The sequence below is a fragment of the Bos javanicus genome, chromosome 8 (genome assembly GCF_032452875.1).
Source record: "Bos javanicus breed banteng chromosome 8, ARS-OSU_banteng_1.0, whole genome shotgun sequence".
Classification (NCBI taxonomy): domain Eukaryota; kingdom Metazoa; phylum Chordata; class Mammalia; order Artiodactyla; family Bovidae; genus Bos; species Bos javanicus.
Genome location: NC_083875.1, coordinates 31,682,989 through 31,701,713, shown reverse-complemented (window position 1 = coordinate 31,701,713; position 18,725 = coordinate 31,682,989). Strand labels below are relative to the sequence as shown.

General features: G+C 37.2%; 1 protein-coding gene across 14 annotated transcripts in view; it reads right to left on the bottom strand.

Annotated features, from left to right (window-relative positions):
- Positions 1–18,725, bottom strand: part of MPDZ (multiple PDZ domain crumbs cell polarity complex component) — a 175,301-nt gene that overhangs the window by 38,577 nt on the left and 117,999 nt on the right. For 5 of the 14 annotated variants that reach the window (XM_061425279.1, XM_061425281.1, XM_061425284.1 and 2 more), the window contains 5 exons: positions 16,361–16,453; positions 9,251–9,428; positions 6,358–6,468; positions 1,133–1,231; positions 338–409 (listed from right to left, as the gene is read on the bottom strand). In XM_061425279.1, coding sequence (XP_061281263.1) covers positions 338–409; positions 1,133–1,231; positions 6,358–6,468; positions 9,251–9,428; positions 16,361–16,453 — 553 coding nt within the window. The remainder of the gene's footprint in view (positions 1–337; positions 410–1,132; positions 1,232–6,357; positions 6,469–9,250; positions 9,429–16,360; positions 16,454–18,725) is intronic. The other 9 variants (XM_061425290.1, XM_061425287.1, XM_061425289.1 and 6 more) reach the window with 4 other exon arrangements.

Sequence of the window (18,725 nt, the reverse complement as noted above, 5' to 3'; positions counted from 1 at the left end):
TTTCATACTGTGAATAAACTCAAATGTTGCCCTAACATAGCTGGTTAATCATAAAGTCAATATAAGCCTGCATTTAATAAAAGGAAATAAGTGTTCTATTTTGTTATGCCTGATACTCTCATTCTTACTGAGATTGTAGAATTTAGCTTGCTGTTGACACTTCTAAAAATTTATCCATAAAAACACAATTCTTTAATGAAGACCATTCAGCCTTCACTGGCAAAAATGCAGTGTACTTGAAATCACTCCATGCCATGTATGCACACAAGTATAATGTACACGCATAGCACACTGTAACACACTCACTGACTCATGAGAACTTCACACTAAGACAAACCTTAAACGGTGTGGGAGCAAAAGGATTAGTTGGGGAACAACGGAAGAGAACTCTACTTGATTTCTGTAATGCCTATAGTAACAGAAAACATATTCCTTCAGATACAGTATCTTTGATTATCTATATTACAATAACATGAAAATCCAATGAATATTCATAAAATGCTTCCTGAAAGAAATTAACAGCTTTTCTCCTTTCACAATCAAATTATAGTATACAAATTCTCGTAAGTTTTTCTTTCATTTTTGGATTTATAATTTCATCAGAATATGACAAATCCTAGTATAGATTTATAAACGTTGAAACAGTTCCCTGCTTCCTGATCAGGCATTTACATGGACATCCTTTATGAATATTCAACAGATTCTCACACATACACAATTATGTGCGGGCTGATTAAGGAAGAGCTTTTAGGACCACCTTGTATAAGTCTAAGAAGGACTTAAATCAATACAAGGCTTTTAGAGAAATTATGTATGAAAGTAGCTTATATGTTTTGCAACTAACAAAAATTAATATATCTGAAAATTCAATTCACACCAAAATATAAGAAGGGCAGTAGACTCACGATTTTCCCTTACTCTTCAGAAGGGCCATCTAATTTCAGCTATAAAAATGAATAGGTTCTGGCAAGAAAATGTGCTTAAGAAAGGATTTGCATACCCACTCCAAACACACAGTTGTTTTTTGTCCTTGCCCAAATTCAGTCAACTCTGAACTGGGACAAATGCACACTAGCAACACAGAACAAAACATTGGCAAAAGGCAATGGCAAGACAACGGTCATTATCCAACCTTGTCAGCGTTGAACTGTAGAGAACCAGCAAATGGGTTAGTGCTGCTGAACTTGTACTTAGGGTAAAGGTTGTGCGGCAAGGAAGGCAAAGGGGATTTCTAAAAGGAAACATAAGAGGCGCTGAGCGCAAGAGAAATGTATTTAAAACAACTCCAATATAAGGATAAAGTAATTACTGATTTAAATAACTATGTGACACCAGATCCTATCCGATTTCATCATTAATAACAACATCTTATCAAACAGTCTAGAACTAAGTGTTTCCTAGAGCAACCTGAATCCACACTCAAATCTAAATCTGGCCACAAAACACATAAGGAAGCAAGTCTATCAAACTGGCCCCAAATTTCTTTCATTTTCACTGAATATTGTCACTATCATGGACAGATAAGCCTATATATTTCACCCACTTATATTAACATATGTTCCATGCATATCAGTAAACATGCTTCAGTATTAAAAACCATAAATGGCTTTTTATTTACACTTAGAAGCAAATTATGCTGTTTTGGTTAAAAAAAAAAAATAAGAGTCTATCAGTTGCAGAATGCAAATTAAACATGTGTCTTCTAGTCCACTGGTAATCTTCAGAGTTCTGTTATTTTGTTTCTCAGTTAGGCGTCTTTTTATACCTTGATTAGGTTTTAAGGTTGCTTCAATCAACAGTATTATTTAAACAAGGAAATCAATAATTTTTAAAGAAATGAACCACTTCCTACAGTGTTGTTCTCTATTTCTGCCCACTTTTTGTGGTGCTAGGAACACCACAAAATATGGACAGACAGCTATTTTTAATTTCCTATAAAAGTTCCCATCTTATTGGGGCATTTATGAGGTTTGGGTAATATTAGAGGTCCTGCCTTAGAGTGTTCACATAGGTTTTATGGCTCGCCTGATATGTCCTGAGCTTGAACTATTGGAGTTGAAATATACATATTACAGGCAGGATGACTGCCAAAGAGAATCTAGCATTTTCATAGTAAAAAAAAAAAAAGTAATTTCCTTAGCACAATAAATTTTTTTTTCACACTACTTTTTCTTTTATTGACTATATCTTTCAGAGGAAATTGCAGACATTTAAAATTCAGTTTGGCTCTAATTAACTGTTTGTGTTACTTCTCTCTATAAAAAAGCCTTACTGGCAAGCATCGAGAGTAGGAAGAGGTTGTCATGTGACACCACCCTGCACTCTACAAAGACCATCCTCACTCAGAACGGCTATACTGAAGCTTATGCCACATCACTCTTTCAATCTGCTCTTCCTACAAAGTTTTTTCCTACAGAAGGAAGATGGTCAAAAGAAATGGGCATGCTGACATTTCTGCTCATCTCAACTTTCCCTCTGCTTTTCAATTTAAAATGTCAACTCCTGCTTTACAAAAGGGAAGATCACAAATGCAAAAAAAAAAAAAAAAAGACCATTTATTAAGGTGGAAGAAATGACCAGGCAGAGATTAAAAACACACCCTAGGCAAAATAATGTTACGGAAGGCAGATTATTTCTAATCCTCATACGTGGAATTGTACGGTTTTACATTTCCTTTATAATTCTGTAGAACAAGATGAATCAAAATAATGACGACAAGAAATGGAATATTTGAAAAAAGCTCTGGTTTTTTTGTTTGGCTTTGCTTTTTGCATTTTCAACTTGCAGCTCACATAGGATTAGAATTTGGCCCTGAAAGGAGAGTATAAAAGTACAGGATGAGCACAGCACATGAAATAGCAGAACATTCTATTATTAGGGAAGGATTTATAGGGAGAGTGTATTTCTCATTAAAAAATCAATGACAAAACTGTGTTTATAGTTCCAAGGGCTGATAAAAATAGAAGTGTTATTAACTAAGAAGCACAGGGATGACAAAATCATCCTCTGGCCCAAATTAGTGGGGCCCACTCCTTAATATGACAATGTGGTCAGACTGAATTGTGAACTGTCATATCAGTGGAATTATCAGGGTTAGTTCTGGGAAGTTCTAATTCTTGAACAGTTGAAGAGCTAAAAAGACTGACTAGTTTTTAGTCTATGTACAATATTTTCTTGATGCTTTATTACATCCACAAATAAAACATTTACCATTAAGAGACTCTTGTTTGGTCGCTAAGTTGTGTCCAACTCTGAGACAGACCCAATGGACTGTAGCCTGCTGGGCCCTTCTGTCCATGGGACTCTCCAGGCAAGAATACTGGAGTAGGATACTATCTCCTCCTCCAGGGGATCTTCTCAACCCAGGGATTGAACCCATGTCTCCTACACTGGCAGGCAGATTCTTTACCACTGAGCCACCACGGAAGCCCAAAGAGACTCTGAAGTATTTATGATATTTTTCCCTGTAGATTCCTGGAGACATGATTATTTCCACAGATAAGTAAATTACTAAAAACTAAGTATATCTCATTTTGTTGTACTGAGCTAAGGTGTGCATGCTAAGTTGTGTCCAACTCTTGTGACCCCACGAACTGTAGCCTGCCAGGTTCTCTGTCCATGGGATTTTTCAGGCAAGGATACTGGAGGGGGTAGCTGTTTCCTTCTCCAGAGGATCTTCCTAACCCAGGGATCAAACCACATCTACCTGCATTACAGGCAAATTCTTTATCCACTAAGCTATTGGGGAAGTCCTAAGTCACTATAGTCATATCCAACTCTTTGCAACCCTATGAACTAAAGCCTGCCAGGCTCCTCTGTCCATGGGATTCTCCAGGCAAGAATACTGGAGTGGTTGCCATGCCCTCCTCCATGAGATCTTCTGGACCCAGGGACTGCACCTGCATCTCTCATGTCTTCTGCATTTTCAGGTGGGTTCTTTACTACTAGCACCACCTGGGAAGCCCAGTATCTCATTTTAAAAACAATTTTTTTTCTCATTTCCCAAAGCAAAATATTACTGTAGAGGAGGAGAGAGGTCTTTCCTGTACCCATCTTAAGACTCTTGGTTGGATCTCTGTAACAACAAATTAATGAGAAAAAAACATGCATATTGATGTAACCTAAGCTCTGTGTGACACAGAGCCTCCACTGGGAAGTGAAGACCAGAAGAAATGGTTAAGTCTGAGTGCTTTTATAGGAGGTCTGATGAAGAGTAGAAAGTTGGGGGAAATATGACAGGACAAAACAGCATGAGCTAAGCATAGTTAACTGAGGAAAACTTAGCAACGTCTGTTCATTCAGATTCCTCTCAGGGGTCCTCCTCATCTGGAGGTAAGGCTGCGCCTCTCCTGAAGATCTCTCAGGAGAGTCTTATGACCCGCTTCGGGGGAGAAAGGAGAGGTCAGAGTCCTTCTAGCACCTGCTTTTTCTCAAATAACTTCCATTAAATATTCAGTGTGCCAAGGTGTTTTGTTTTACGGTATCAATCCTAAACCTTGTCACGTATCATTTGACTACACATGTCATTCTAAGCAAGATTTATTCTGGAATATTACTATAAATCAGGCGTCATTATACCTCAGATAATAAAATAGGGATATTTTCCAGGTGCATGAGAAAATATCTTCCTAGCACATTAGAAAATGCAGCTTGGCATTGAAAGAAATATTTGCAATTTAATATTTAAAAGTAATCTGAGAATCCAACTCAGCAGTTTGTAGCACTGTCCTAAATGATACAAAAGTTGGAAAGTAAAAATAGAAAAAGAATAAAACCCACCCACACACACAGAAAACAGCTTTAACTTAACTTAAACAGCCATTTACCAACATCATCCTGCTGTGTCTATGTTTAACACAACAAATGGAAACAAATGTAGAAAGACCTGTAGTTATTTAAACAAACTGAACAGCATTTGAAAAGAATGCAGGATGATCTGGTCCCATCATTTGGCAGATTTTCTTATCTGAATGTATAATTATCACCTAACAATAAATAACCGAATGATTAAAAACTGCAAATGTGAAGATAACTGCTTACATTAGGAACTACTAATTCATTTCTTAGCATGAACTCAGACCAGAGCTACACCTGTCTTGACAACAAAAGGAAAAACCAACAACATAAATCTGGTCACTTTGTTTCCTGGGGCACCGAATATTGAAAAGTTCCTTTTACTAATCACTAAGAACCTTTTCACTACGCTGCTTCCTCCGTAACTTGAGCATTACTATCTTAAATTTTAATTTTAAAAATTAAAATTAAATATATTGTATGAATAAAATTACACATTTTAAATTTCAGATGATCTTTTTCACTTTTCTTACATGTGTTAACATTGTCTTTTTAAAGACAACAAACACTAAAAGCTAATAAGCAGTTATTTCAAAAAGAATCAGTATGACAGAGATTCTTATATTCAGAAGTGGACCCTGTATGAGCCTCAGGACATCTAAGAAACTCCTGAAATGCTATGTTAACTTCTCAGTAAATCTCAAGAACTTTCTAAGGCCCAGTATGTTTAAGAGGTACTGAACAGGAAAAAAAAAATTTTTTTTTCCATTGAGGCATAAAGAAGATATAGAAAAAATAGTTTTAAACTACTGGCATAACGTTCATCTTTGGCGACATATCAAATATACAAAGCTTCTCTTAGTATCTTCATCAACAACATGCACTGGATGTGCTTAGATTTCTAAAATATTTTTAAAGCCATTTCACTTGTAATAACCAACAGTAAAATGGATTAATAGGTCTCTGTCCACCAGTGGCTACACAGTGATCAGAGCTACTCAGTGATGGTGGCTGGGAAACAGCAGGTATGAAATTCTGAGTATATAAACGTACAGCTTAAACAAAAACAAACAAACAAAAAAATCCATCATATGGAAAGTTAATGTCCACTCGGATAGACAGATGCATTAAAGACCATGCACAGGAAATCACAGATTGCATACTGGAAATTCTAAATTTATAAAGAAAATGAACTCTCTCTAGTTTCTCAGAGACCTGACTAGATGTCACAGACTATCAACCTGAATAACTCCACCACATCCTTCTTAACAACTTACATATTTTATGACTATAGTGAAACTAATGATTATCTATCTAGATGCCTATGGGCCACCAGTCAATCCTACTTTTATGTGTTTTCAACAGACTTCAAGTGTCTGTTATACATGGTAGAAGGATTTTCAGGATAACTCAATGGGGGGGGGGGGAGCAAAATAAACTTTTTAAGTCTCCTGAGATTTTCAGGCTTGATCTCGGGTCCTAGAAGCAACTTGGCCCTGGAGGCGGCAGATTCCAAGTTGAACGCTGTTGGATGCGCCTACCTTGCCCTTTGTTTTCGCTTACCCTTGGTCTGTTTATAATGCTCTGTACCAGAAAGACTACAGGGTTGCCTGCTTTCCGAATGGCTTCCACAGCTTGTTCATGGCTTGCATCTCTGAGGTCCATGCCATCCACCTGCAATGGAAGGCCTCAGCTTAACATTTTAAGAAGCTATAGAACAACAGAACAATTTGCCGATCTGGAGTTTTGAGAATCCTGGGTGAGGTTCCTAAAAAATCTTTTTCAGATTCAAAAATATTTGAGACTACTTGTGAGGCTCCAGAATTTTTCATCTGTCCAGCAGACTTCTGGTCCCTTTTCTTGGACACAGATTTATGTCTCCAAAAATCAACTGAAATAATAATCAATTAGAATGAAGGCCCTGCTTCTACTTCCCTTACACTGCCCAGTTGTTCCTTTAAATTGACAAATCAGCATCATCAAAGAAACAATACAAGGGAACTGCCTAGTAGCACTGTTTTCATCATAAAAGTCACTGTACAAATTTTCTTCCCAGTCATCACAGAGCGGTCTGGGAAGTGGCTATGTGATGCTTTGTGTTTTTCTATTAGGGAAGCTTGAAGTTAAAAACAAAATTCTAATGTACAGAAAAATCAGCTTATGGTAAGGTTTGTTTGGCAAAAGAATCTTTGCAATAGACATGACACGAGCTGGAAGCCAAGAAATTGTGCTTACTTGTTAGCAAATCTTGTATAAATAGCTTGAGAATAAAAGTTATTTTGGAATTTTTTATTGACCACGGCTTGCCTGGGTGATGATCATCTTAGCTTACGCACTACATGAACTGGAAGGAAAACAGTCTGAGAGGCCAAATGCTAATCTTGCCGGAAAATTATAGGATACTGGTACACTTTTAACATTTCCAATTACCAGAGAATGATATATACAATAAAAATAGCAAAGTAAGAGTAGACACAATTCTGAAAAATAAAAGTATTAGATCTCTGCAAAGAACCTTATCACCTTTAAAAGAATTATACACCGTATTTTATTGAAAACTTCCCTCAGGTTGATACTTAGATGAAATAGCAAAATCTCTTTCAGTGCATATTAAAAATGGCTTCTAACTTTTTGCAAAATAAAAGTATATATGTTTACTATATATTTCATTTGTGGGAAAATGTAATAGAAAATTAAATATCTTTGCTCAAGTCTAAAGAACTGTATACTTTCCACGGAATATTTCATAGGTCTCTAGTTTACACACACTGTCAGAGATTCTTAGCAGAGTCATGTTCTGGAATTCCAAGGATCACAGAGGTCTAAGGCTTTCTTATTTACTGAAAAAGGCCCCTGCACATAACTGAATTCAAGAAACTGCCACTGAGCAGTATTTTACCACATGGAAAAAAACCTTCATTCCAATTTCAAAGGCGTGTTTAACTCTACTAATACATTAAAACAATATTTTGGTGCAAAGTATGATTAATCCTTTCTCAAAATAATTATAAACATTTCTTAATTTTTCTACTTAGGTCAAAAGTATTCAGTAGTGAAGTACTCATAAAATAAATTGCCTTAGATAAACTTAAATTAGCAATTTTATGTAGTACTCTAATGAAAGACTTCTTTAACATGGGGCTAAGGTATCATTTAATGAAGAGCAAAGATATAGGAAGAGAGAAAAAAAAAACCCATAATTCTTTCTTATAAATGGTCAGAAGGAAAAAAAAAAAATGAAACATCAGACAGAGCCCTTGCTTTCTCACAAATCTCAATCTTCTTTCTTCAGTTCTCAGTGTACATATACTTTAAACAATAAATCAATGCCCACAGTGTTCAAGTTGTGGCTGATTCTTACCAACTTCTTCTATAAAATTAAGGCATCTTAGTGTGTAAGTTATATGGATTTAGAAAATGAGAGACAATCACTTGTACAAAATAAAACTAATGGTTGCCAAAATAACAAAGTGATCATATGTTTTTTGTTTGGAAGTTGTCTCTCTTAATTGACTCTCTACCTCCTGACAACCCAGCAAATCTGGGTCAGGATTTGCTGGCCTTCCTCTACACATTTACTAAAACCATGCTTATGTTAATCAAATAATTCATCACACTATCCTGAAGTGACCTGATTACTTGTCAGGTCTGTCCCGCTTGACAGGCAGGCTGGATGTTTTATTTACCGTGGGATGCCCAGAGCCTGTTACAGCACCTGGAATGCAACAGTTGCTCTAGGAATACTTGTTGAGTACATGAGTAGTGACTTGTGAGAAGAGTAGATATAAAATATTAAACTTAGCTTTGAATGAAGGGATTAGATACAATTTGACCAAATGCTTCTCTCTTACATATAACGAAATGTGTACACACAAGCACATACATACCAATACACACGTGCACACTCACACACACAGCCCTCTGTGATGAGTGGGGAATGGGCAAAGCCATGATATGGAGGAAAAGCCAAACTTGGGGTGGTGGGGGTGGTGGGGAGACCTTTCACAAAAGGAAATGAGGATATTAGCACTAAAAACTTTACCAAAAAGACTCATTTAAAAAAATCTTATCCAACAACATTTAGGTATTTCCTGAAATAACGTCTCATTTGAGGGTTCATCTGTGATGTGTACATTTTGTGTGTGCACACATACATTAAACAATTATTCCCCAAGAAATTTGCTTTGTTTTTTTAACTGAACTTAGTAATTTATCTCAGCACCGACATTTTTTAGAACAATTGGTTATACCTCCAAACACCTATCAATATATATATAATTTGTCATCATATACTGAAGATAAAAATTACGGATGAAAACAAAAAAATAAGAAAGAAATTCTTTAACAACAAACATATTTTACTCGAGTGTTGAGTCAGTGTAAAGATGATGATTCCCTTGGTAAAGAGGATGGCCCAGGTGAGTAATTTTAGCACAGAAAGCTAACTGGAGGGTACCTCTACTATTCTATCGCCAGGTTTCAGGGTTCCATTTTTGCCAGCTGGACTATCTTCAAGAACATGTTTGATGAAAATGCCCCTCATCACTTCACCATTGCTTAGACGACTCCCCATCCCTCGTCCACCAACAATGCTGATGCCCAAGGACTTGCTTGGTTCTCGCCAAAGTTCAACCCTATAAAAAATAAAGAAAATTTTAAAGTCTCATAAGAAAGTATAGGGAGAAAGCCTCGTAAAGTTGGGTTTGGCAATGATTTCTTGGCTATAACAACAAAGGCAAAGACGGCAAATTAAAAACGGACAAATTTGGTATCAGCAAAAGTAAAAGCTTTTTTTCATCAAAAAGTACTATCAAGTGAGTAAAACAGCAACCCAAAGAAAGGGAAAATATTTGCAAACCACAAATCTGATAAGGGATGAACATCCAGAATATATATAGAACCCCTAAAACTCAATGATAACAAAGAAAATAATCAAAATTGGGCAAAGAACTTGACTAGATATTTCTCTGGGGACGACAGACAAATGTCCTATAAGCACATAAAAAGATGCTCAATATCACTAACCATTACGTGAATCAACACTGCTATGAGCCCACGTGCTGCCACTACTGAAGCCCATGCACCTAGAGCCCGTGCTCTGCAACAAGAGAAGCCACTGCAAGGAGAAGCCCACACACCGCATCTGGCGAGTGGCCCCCACTTGCTGTAACTAGAGAAAGCCCACGCGCAGCAATGAAGACCCAGGGCAACAACAAAAAACTACTAAGAAATACCCCCTCACACTCAGTAAGATGGCTAATGCAAAAAACCCCAAAAAACCAAAAAAACAGAAAATAAGTTTGGCAGCGATAAATTGTACAAATTATGGGGAAATTAGAAGCCTTGTGCACTGTTTGTACCCATGTGAAATGTTACAGCTGCTATGGAAAAAGAGTATAGAAATTCCTCAAAAAATTAAAAAAAGAATTAACATATGATCTGGCAATTCCACTCCTGGGTATATACCCAAAAGAATTCAAAGCAAGGTCTTGAAGACATACATGTATAGTATAGTTCATAGAAATATTTTTCACAATTCACAATAAGAAAATATTATTTACAAGCCAAAAGGTAGAAGCAACCCAAGTGCCCATGAATAGATGAATGAATCAACAAAAGGCATATAAATACAAAGGATATTGTAAAGTTTAAAAATAAAATAAAATTTAAAAAAAAAAAGGAAGGAAATTCTGATGCATGCTAAGACATAGATCATCTCTGAGAACACTATGCTAAATGAAATAAAGGACAAATCCTATATGATTCCACTTATACAATGTACCTAGAATAGTCAAATTCACAGAGACTAATGGAGAACAGTGGTTGCTAGATGATGCAGGGAGGGGGAAATAAGAGGTTACTGTTTACTGGGCACACAGTCTTAGTTCCGCAAGATCAAAAAAGTTCCAGAGATGGATGGCGGTGATGGTTACAAAGCAACGTGAACACACTTTATGCCACTAACCTACAAGATTAAAAGTGGTTCAAATGAGTAAAAATAATAATACTACTAAATACATTTTTAAAAATTCAAAGGAATAAGATATTATACTAAATTTTGTAAATATCATTTGCTCAATTTGTTAAAGTTTTACCCATTTTAAGACAAAATCACTATAAATTAATTTTCCAATTAAGTATTTTATAGAGTCTGATAAATACTATTAATAATGTATTTCTGAAACTGATTTGTTACAAGTTAATATTAGGCTCATACTCCAGGCTGAGGCACAAATGAATATAAAAGGGCCACCTTCCAGGGGCTCTAATACTGCAGACATTAAAAAATTCAGCTACTCTCAAACAGATGGTAGCTTCTAAGCTTAGCAACCCAGTTAAGAGAGAGAACATTTCTGAATATACTGAATGAGAAGCTTACCTCTGCAACAGTCTGCCTCGCCAACACAGAGCTAGAAACTAACAGTCGGGGCATGAAGAGCGGTTGCTAACACAGTCCTCTGTGACCTGAGCCCATCACCATCTCCTAAATACATCCTCCTCAGCTCTCCACTCTCCTCTTTCCACTCGGCGACCACATCCTCCTGCTGTTGCTGAGGTTCATCTCCCGTCCTGGGGCCTTGGTGCTTGCTACTGCCTCTGTCCTAAATGCACTTCCTCCACCCACATAATAAGTGCATGAACTCATATCCAATACCTGTAGATAGCAGTCAGAACCATGGATGAACTGAAAGTACATGTCTTATGAAAAGGCCGGGACATAAGAATAAAGTGATTAGCACCAAGGTGTTTGGCCAAGATGAAGGGGCTCAGATGACTGGAAGCAAACAGGGATACCAAGTAGAAAGTTCTAAGACAGGTAATGAGACTCTGCATTCTACTCTAACCTGCAGGAAGGGAGCCGATGCTGGACATCAGATAGGACAAGAAAGCTTGGTTCAGCATACCCTCAACCTTGACATGTGACGTGCTCCCAGAGGAAACGAAAGGTTGGAGGTAGGACTCCTGGGTGCTGAGGGAGGTCCCAGTAAGAAAAGACGGGGGTTAAAAAGCACCACGGTGAAGTGAGAAGAGGGACAACTGGTCACAGGAAGCAGATGAGAAAATACTTCTTTTCTCTGATCAGCACTTTTTTTCTTTATTAGAAATCTAAGACCTAAAGATCTGTGGTTTAGTTTAAAGGGATTTCACTATGATTCTTCATCTTAACAAATTTATGAGAAAAGCTTAAACTAGTTAAAATTCTTTTCATCACTTTCTTTCATTCTAGGAATTCTGTGAAAGACAAGAACCAATTTCTTCCCATGTCTAACGTAAAACAGCAAAGTAGTAAAGTCAGTAGAGTCAGCCACTGTCTTTAATATTTAAGAATCCAGAATATATAGGTGGGACTCATTCTCTCTTCTTTTAAAAATAAAAAAAATAAAAGAACAAAAGAAAATGTCTCATAGTTTCTTAGTAGTGGATATATGTTAGAGAATGGTTCTCATGATTCTCTGGACACTAAAAATAGCAGTTGCAGCAAAAACTCATTAAGGGCTTATGTACTCAGCCTTATTCTCCAAGTGAGTTCGATATACTTTGATTTTATTTTCAAGTCACTCCTGTGAGGTGGATGCTCTTGTCACTCTGTTTTACAAAGGGAAGAGGCACGGAGGTTAAACAGCCTTTGGATACCAGTACCCTGTGCCTCCTCAGGATGTAGCATAGACAGCAAAGTGGTATTAGATCCAGTCCTAAGAGGAAATGCTGTAATTCTTCAAATCATCAGAGCAAATAACCAAAAACAGAGCTGCCAAAATGACCCCAGCACTGAGGAACCGACCCAGGATTCATGAAGCAGAACACGGTCAACATTCCATGTTAAGAAGAAAATAAAAGACCTATAAAAGAAAAACCGTGCAGAACACATGCAGAGCTGGTTTTACAGAAAAATGTCAGCCTTTTTGGAGAACACAGATTTTCAAAAAGTGAAATTAATAAAATCAAAGGTAAAATAGAGCTCTGAGGCCAGGTTGCCTGAACACTGAACCAAGAGTTCCTGGGCTTAATTCCTGCCCTTCTGCTACTTAACAACTGGGTGACCCTCTTTTACTCCCTTAGTCTCTCTTTTCCTTACCTCAGCTGGAAAATGGATCAAACAAGAGCCCCAACATCAGAGCGTTGCTGTGAGGATTAAATTCATGAATGTATGTCATGTGCAAAACCATTTTACAAATTAATAAAGCAATCAATAAATCTGATTGCTCTTATTATGATGATGATAACTATGATTACTGAAGTAATGTCAACAAGGTATAATATTCAATTCATATGACAAATGAACAAACCTGTACACCAGCACCTCAATCTGTTATGCTTACACATTGTTTACTAAGAGTAACTGGGCTCAATGTACCATATTCTATCCATTGGGTTGATAAAAGCATTTTTAAAGATGATCATATGATGTGGTAACAAGGATATGGGGGAAAAAAGCTCTCATATATTGGAAATAAAACTAAAAACTGGTACAGCCACCTTAAAAAGCAATTTGACAACTTCTAGTAAATAATAGAATTAAATCTACAAGTCAGCAATTTCCCTTTGGAATACATATCTAGACAAATTCTCCAAATGTGTAAGAAAATATACTTACTACACAAGATTATTATAATAATTAACTGTTAACTACTCAAATATCAATCTGAAAATAAACTGAGCTATATTCATATACTGAAAGGCACTGCCACAAGTAAACTGAATGAATTGGATATTTTTGTATCCACATGAGAGTATACAGAAACATTCATTTAAGAGTAAGTAAGCTGGAAAATGATACATACAGTATGATATAATCCTGCACATGAAAATCACATGCAAAATACAAGTGTAACACAGGTTATTTACAGATTTTTCTTGACTGCATGAAAGAATGTCCAGCAGGTTTCCAAAGCTGTAAAGGTTATTCATGACCCTTGTTCCTTATTTACTAAAAGCTCTAATTATTTTGGTAAGCTTCCTCATGAACTTCTATGAACTTCTCCCCTAAAAAAAATTGAGGGATTCCATATGGTTAGTGAGGGCAGATTATCTTCTTTAAGATTTACAGAATCTGTACACATACTCTCTCGGTAAACTAGTTACCACCATTTTGAGAATTAAAGTATAAAAATCTTCTGGTCCAGAAGTTGTACGCAATTTCTCCTCATAAGAAAATTTCATAATGACTCCTGTGCTCAACAATTTTCACTTGCTCTGGTATGAGTAATAATGAAGAAGACGCTGGTGACTGCTAGGACCAACCACTGACTTGAGTCCTCACTGTGTACCAAGCATTGTACTAAGGACTTTAAGTGCATTATGATATTAAATTCTCTTCCAAATGTTAATGGTTCTACCTTTTTATTTTTAAATTAAAAATGTAATTACTCTTTCAAAAATATGTTATTTAAGTATACTGACACAGTACAGTGATTCAGTATTTTTACAGATTAACTCCATTAGAAATTATTACAAGATTATGGCCATAATTCCCTGTGCTATACAGTATATCCTTGTTACTTATTATTTTATGCATAGTAGTCTATATCTCTTAATCTCTCACCCCTAATTTGCCCCTCCTGCCTTTTCTCTCCCCTTTGGTAATCACTAGTCCGTTTTCTATATCTGTGAGTCCGTCTCTGTCTTGTATAGACATTGGTTTATTTTTTAGAGCCCACATATATGTGACAAAATACAGGATTTCTCTAGCTGACTTATTTCACCCGCAAAATAGCCTCTAGGTCTGCCCATGCTGCTGCCAATGGAAGAATATCACTAGTTTATGACTGAGTAATAGTATTCCATTGTATGTGTGTGTATATATACATATATTTCCATCTAGTAATGTAATTCCATCTGTATTTATAATTCCATCTAACTTACTTCTGCCTCTATCTTCAAATAAACAAAAAACCTAACATCTTATAATTGGAGTAGGAAATGGCAACCTACTCCAGTATTCTTGCCTGAAAAATTCCATGGACAGAGGAGCCTGGCAGGCTACAGTCCATGGGGTTACAAAGAGTTAGACATGACCAAGCGACTGAGCACACTTACAATATTTTTTCTGCTACAAATCTAACACTTCTATTCTCAATGTGGGCAATAATGCAGAAAGACTTTGATTTTTAAAGCAGTCTGAATAACTTTTTACTGGGATGACCCAGAGGGAGGGTAGGGGAAGGAGGAGGGAGGAGGGTTTAGGATGGGGAACGCGGGTATACCTGTGGCGGATTCATTTCGATATTTGGCAAAACTAATACAATATTGTAAAGTTTAAAAATAAAATAAAAAATAAAAAAAAATTTTTTTTAATAAAAATTGAAATCAAAAAGTCATTTTATTTGGCCTGAGATGCTGTTTCTTACGAAAGCAACATAAAAGGTTTCCTATACTTTGAACATGATTCAACCTAGAAATTGTTTAAAGGTTATGCAGCCTAAAGTTCATTTATGAGCTAGGCAAATCATCAAACTGTATTACACATCAGAAGAGTAGAAATTTTTCTATCTTGAGAATTTTATTTTTTCATTGTAGAATAAATAGTTAATAAATATGTAAAAGGCACCTCTCTGACATTCAACTTTAAATCTGTTTAGAGAAAGTGTCCACTGATTATATTTTACCCTTAATGCAAAATATCTTACATTTTTCTTTCATTATTTCGTGTCTCTCTACACCTTGTCTAACTCAATACACAGCAGCTTCCATAAAGGCAGGATTTATGTCTTACACTTCCCTGTTATTTACAAACTATCTGCCTCTCATGTTGTCAATAATCAGGACTCAGTAAATTCCTACTAAACTGAATCTTCTACTCAGAACAGGAAAATACACCTTAGTGATATACAGAGGTATATATGAGTAGATTTAGGAAAGTCATCATTCCTATTATATATGAAATTCATTCTAGAAAAACCATGTGTTAAAATAACCACAGCCTATGATAATACGCTCACACATACATTTTGAATTTATATGTTTGAATATCTACTTTCTACAAATAATAGAAAAATTTCAAGTTAACATTTGGTTGTTTGCCTAAGATAATCTCCACAAAAAATATTCCAACTACCTATGCATAATTTTCTCTAGTCAATTTTATTTAGTCCCTGCTGCTGCTGCTGCTGCTAAGTCGCTTCAGTCGTGTCCGACTCTGTGGACCCCACAGAAGGCAGCCCACCAGGCTTCCCCGTCCCTGGGATTCTCCAGGCAAGAACACTGGAGTGGGTTGCTATTTTCTTCTCCAATGCATGAAAGTGAAAAGTGAAAGTGAAGTCGCTCAGTCGTGTCCGACTCCTAGCGACCCCACTGACTGCAGCCTACCAGGCTCCTCCGTCCATGGGATTTTCCAGGCAAGAGTACTGGAGTGGGGTGCCATTTGTGCCAAATCCTCAAGCACATATTAGTGTTAACCTTGTGTGATACATACTATCTTCTCCACTCTGTGGCCACAGAGAAATGGACGGTGAGCAATATTAAACAGCTTGCTCAAAGTCACAGTAGCAAGTTGTAATCTAGTACTTGAAACCACCCCTCTCTATCTTTAAACCCTGAGTAGGCAGAATACAGAAATAGTCCTTACCGCCTAGGCTGATTCCAGTTGCTGTAGGCTGCATTTTGAAGGTCACTTTCTTCCCCCTCTCCTTCTTCTCGCTCTGGTAGCTCTGGAATGTCTCTGGTAAAGAGTTAGACAGTGAGTACTCCACAATCCTAGTAAAACCACACAGGCTGTCTTCTAGGTACTTTATTATTGGTTTGGCTAAAAATACAGAACTGCTTCATATTTTCATCACACTTGGCTAGTAAGTATATAATATTTTACATTAAAGGGAAAATAAAACCTGATTACATAAAATAAAAACCTCATACTGGAATCAATCTACTATACCTGAACTTCCCAGGTGGCACCTGAACAAACCCATGTGGGTTTGATCCCTCAGTTGGAAAGATCCCCTGGAGAAGGGAATGGCAACCCACTCCAGTATTCTTGCCTGGGAAACCCTTGGACAGAGGAGCCTGGCTGGCTACAGTCCATGGGGTCACAAAGAGTCAGACACAACTGAGTGACTGAGCACCCAGCACTGTAACTGAGTCTGGAGATACAGCAGAACACAAAGTGTCTTGTCTAGTCTTTTTCTTTCCTAATGAAACATGGACAAAGGAAGGGAGGGAGCGAAAAGAATGGGGAAATGCCAGAATTTTTAAGAGCAACTATTCAAAAACTATTTCCTAAATTTTTCCCATGTGTGAGAAGGCAGACCCCCATGTGTGTTATAAGCTTGTACAGTCCCACTGGATCCCTGGCCTGACAGAATTGAACATCAAGTATGCCAGGAGTGCAGCATCTCTACCTCCTCAGGACGGACCAATGTTTTCCCTTCACCTTTTGAAGACAGACAGAAAACGCTTATGGTCCGCTTCTGCCCGTCCACAGGAGCCAGCCACAGTATTCTTACGGAAGCAGTGTATAGGCACTTGAGTCCAGGGTCAGTTGTCAATTTCTACAGGAATTCACATTTTGCCAAATGCCAAGCATGTAACAAAATGCGTCCAACTCTTAACTAACTATAAATATAACTGTAAGATAATAATCTTGTCCAAAAATATTTGGTTTTTACCAAAGGTACACTTTGCATCAATAAATGGTATTGTCAGGACAACAAAGAATGGTTAAATCAATTATGGCATGGTCTTATGCTATTAGGAAAAATTGGATTTCTAAAGAAAAATATTCTTCTTAAAATAGAGAAAGCTTTAAAAACTCTAATTCAATAAATACTTGCAACTGATACTTACAGAAATTAAAAAAAATCTGAAGACAGCATATGTTCAAATTATATCCATTCTCCCCCAACAGGAATACTGAACTCTGTCAAATTATATCATCTTCAGACCTTGAGATCAGAAGTCATCTAATCCAATAATCCACCTGTGCCTCAATGTGTTTCCCAACATTTCTGCCAAACAACTGTGCAGGCTCTCCCAGAATGTCTCACTCTTTCTTTGACCTGAAAGTTAGATCTTTGCTTTGTCAGAGGGAAATCCACCTGCCTGTGGTTCCTACCTATCGGTCGTGTGACGGAATTCTCCTTCTGTAATTGAGAAAGGAGACTCTGAATGAGGCTGGGCTCACAGAGACTAATCCTGACTGTGGGACAGGACTGTCAGGAATGGAGCCAAAGAAAGATTTTCAAAATGACGTTAAGAAGCTGACTGAGAATGAAATAGTCTGAGTGAACCTCAATCTGAAAGATGCAAGGCAGTTGGGGGAAGCAGAGCCTAACCCTCTGGAAATACCACTGGGGAGAATATGACAGAAAAAGCAGGTACAGAATACAGAGAGGAATGGGAAGTAAGAAAGAGTCCTTCTCTAAAATATCCAGTTATTACCCTAAAGCCCAGGCAGGGGGAGCTGCTCAGATGCAGTCACACAGAGCGCATCATACGCTCCTGGCTTGTGAGCTGTACGATGACAAACACCTGGAGTCTTCTCATACAAAAAGCTCCATTCTCTTCAGATGACTGTCCAGTCTCGAATCATTTCACTAACCCAGATACGTTCCTATAAATGTGCTGATTATTCTTTATCCATCTTCAGGCGGGGTTTACAGGACTCAAGTCGTGTGCACCTCAGCAGAATGAACCTGTTCTGTGTCCCCACACTCACTCAGCCAAGAATGAATTAGACTTCTCGGCACTCATGTTTGATTGTTGAATATCAAATAAGTTCCTGTGAGCTATAACAAGCAACACTCTATATGTGCATTAAGATTCCAGAAACTGGCACAAAGTCACACAGTAAAGGAACAGAGATGAGACTTGAATTGGGCCAGTTTACTACAAAACCTGAGCTCTTAAACTCCACGCTATGCGGCCCCATAATTTCATACAGGACTAGTATAATTCTTTTTTTGGATCCAATGGTTAAGAACATGGAGCCCAACCAT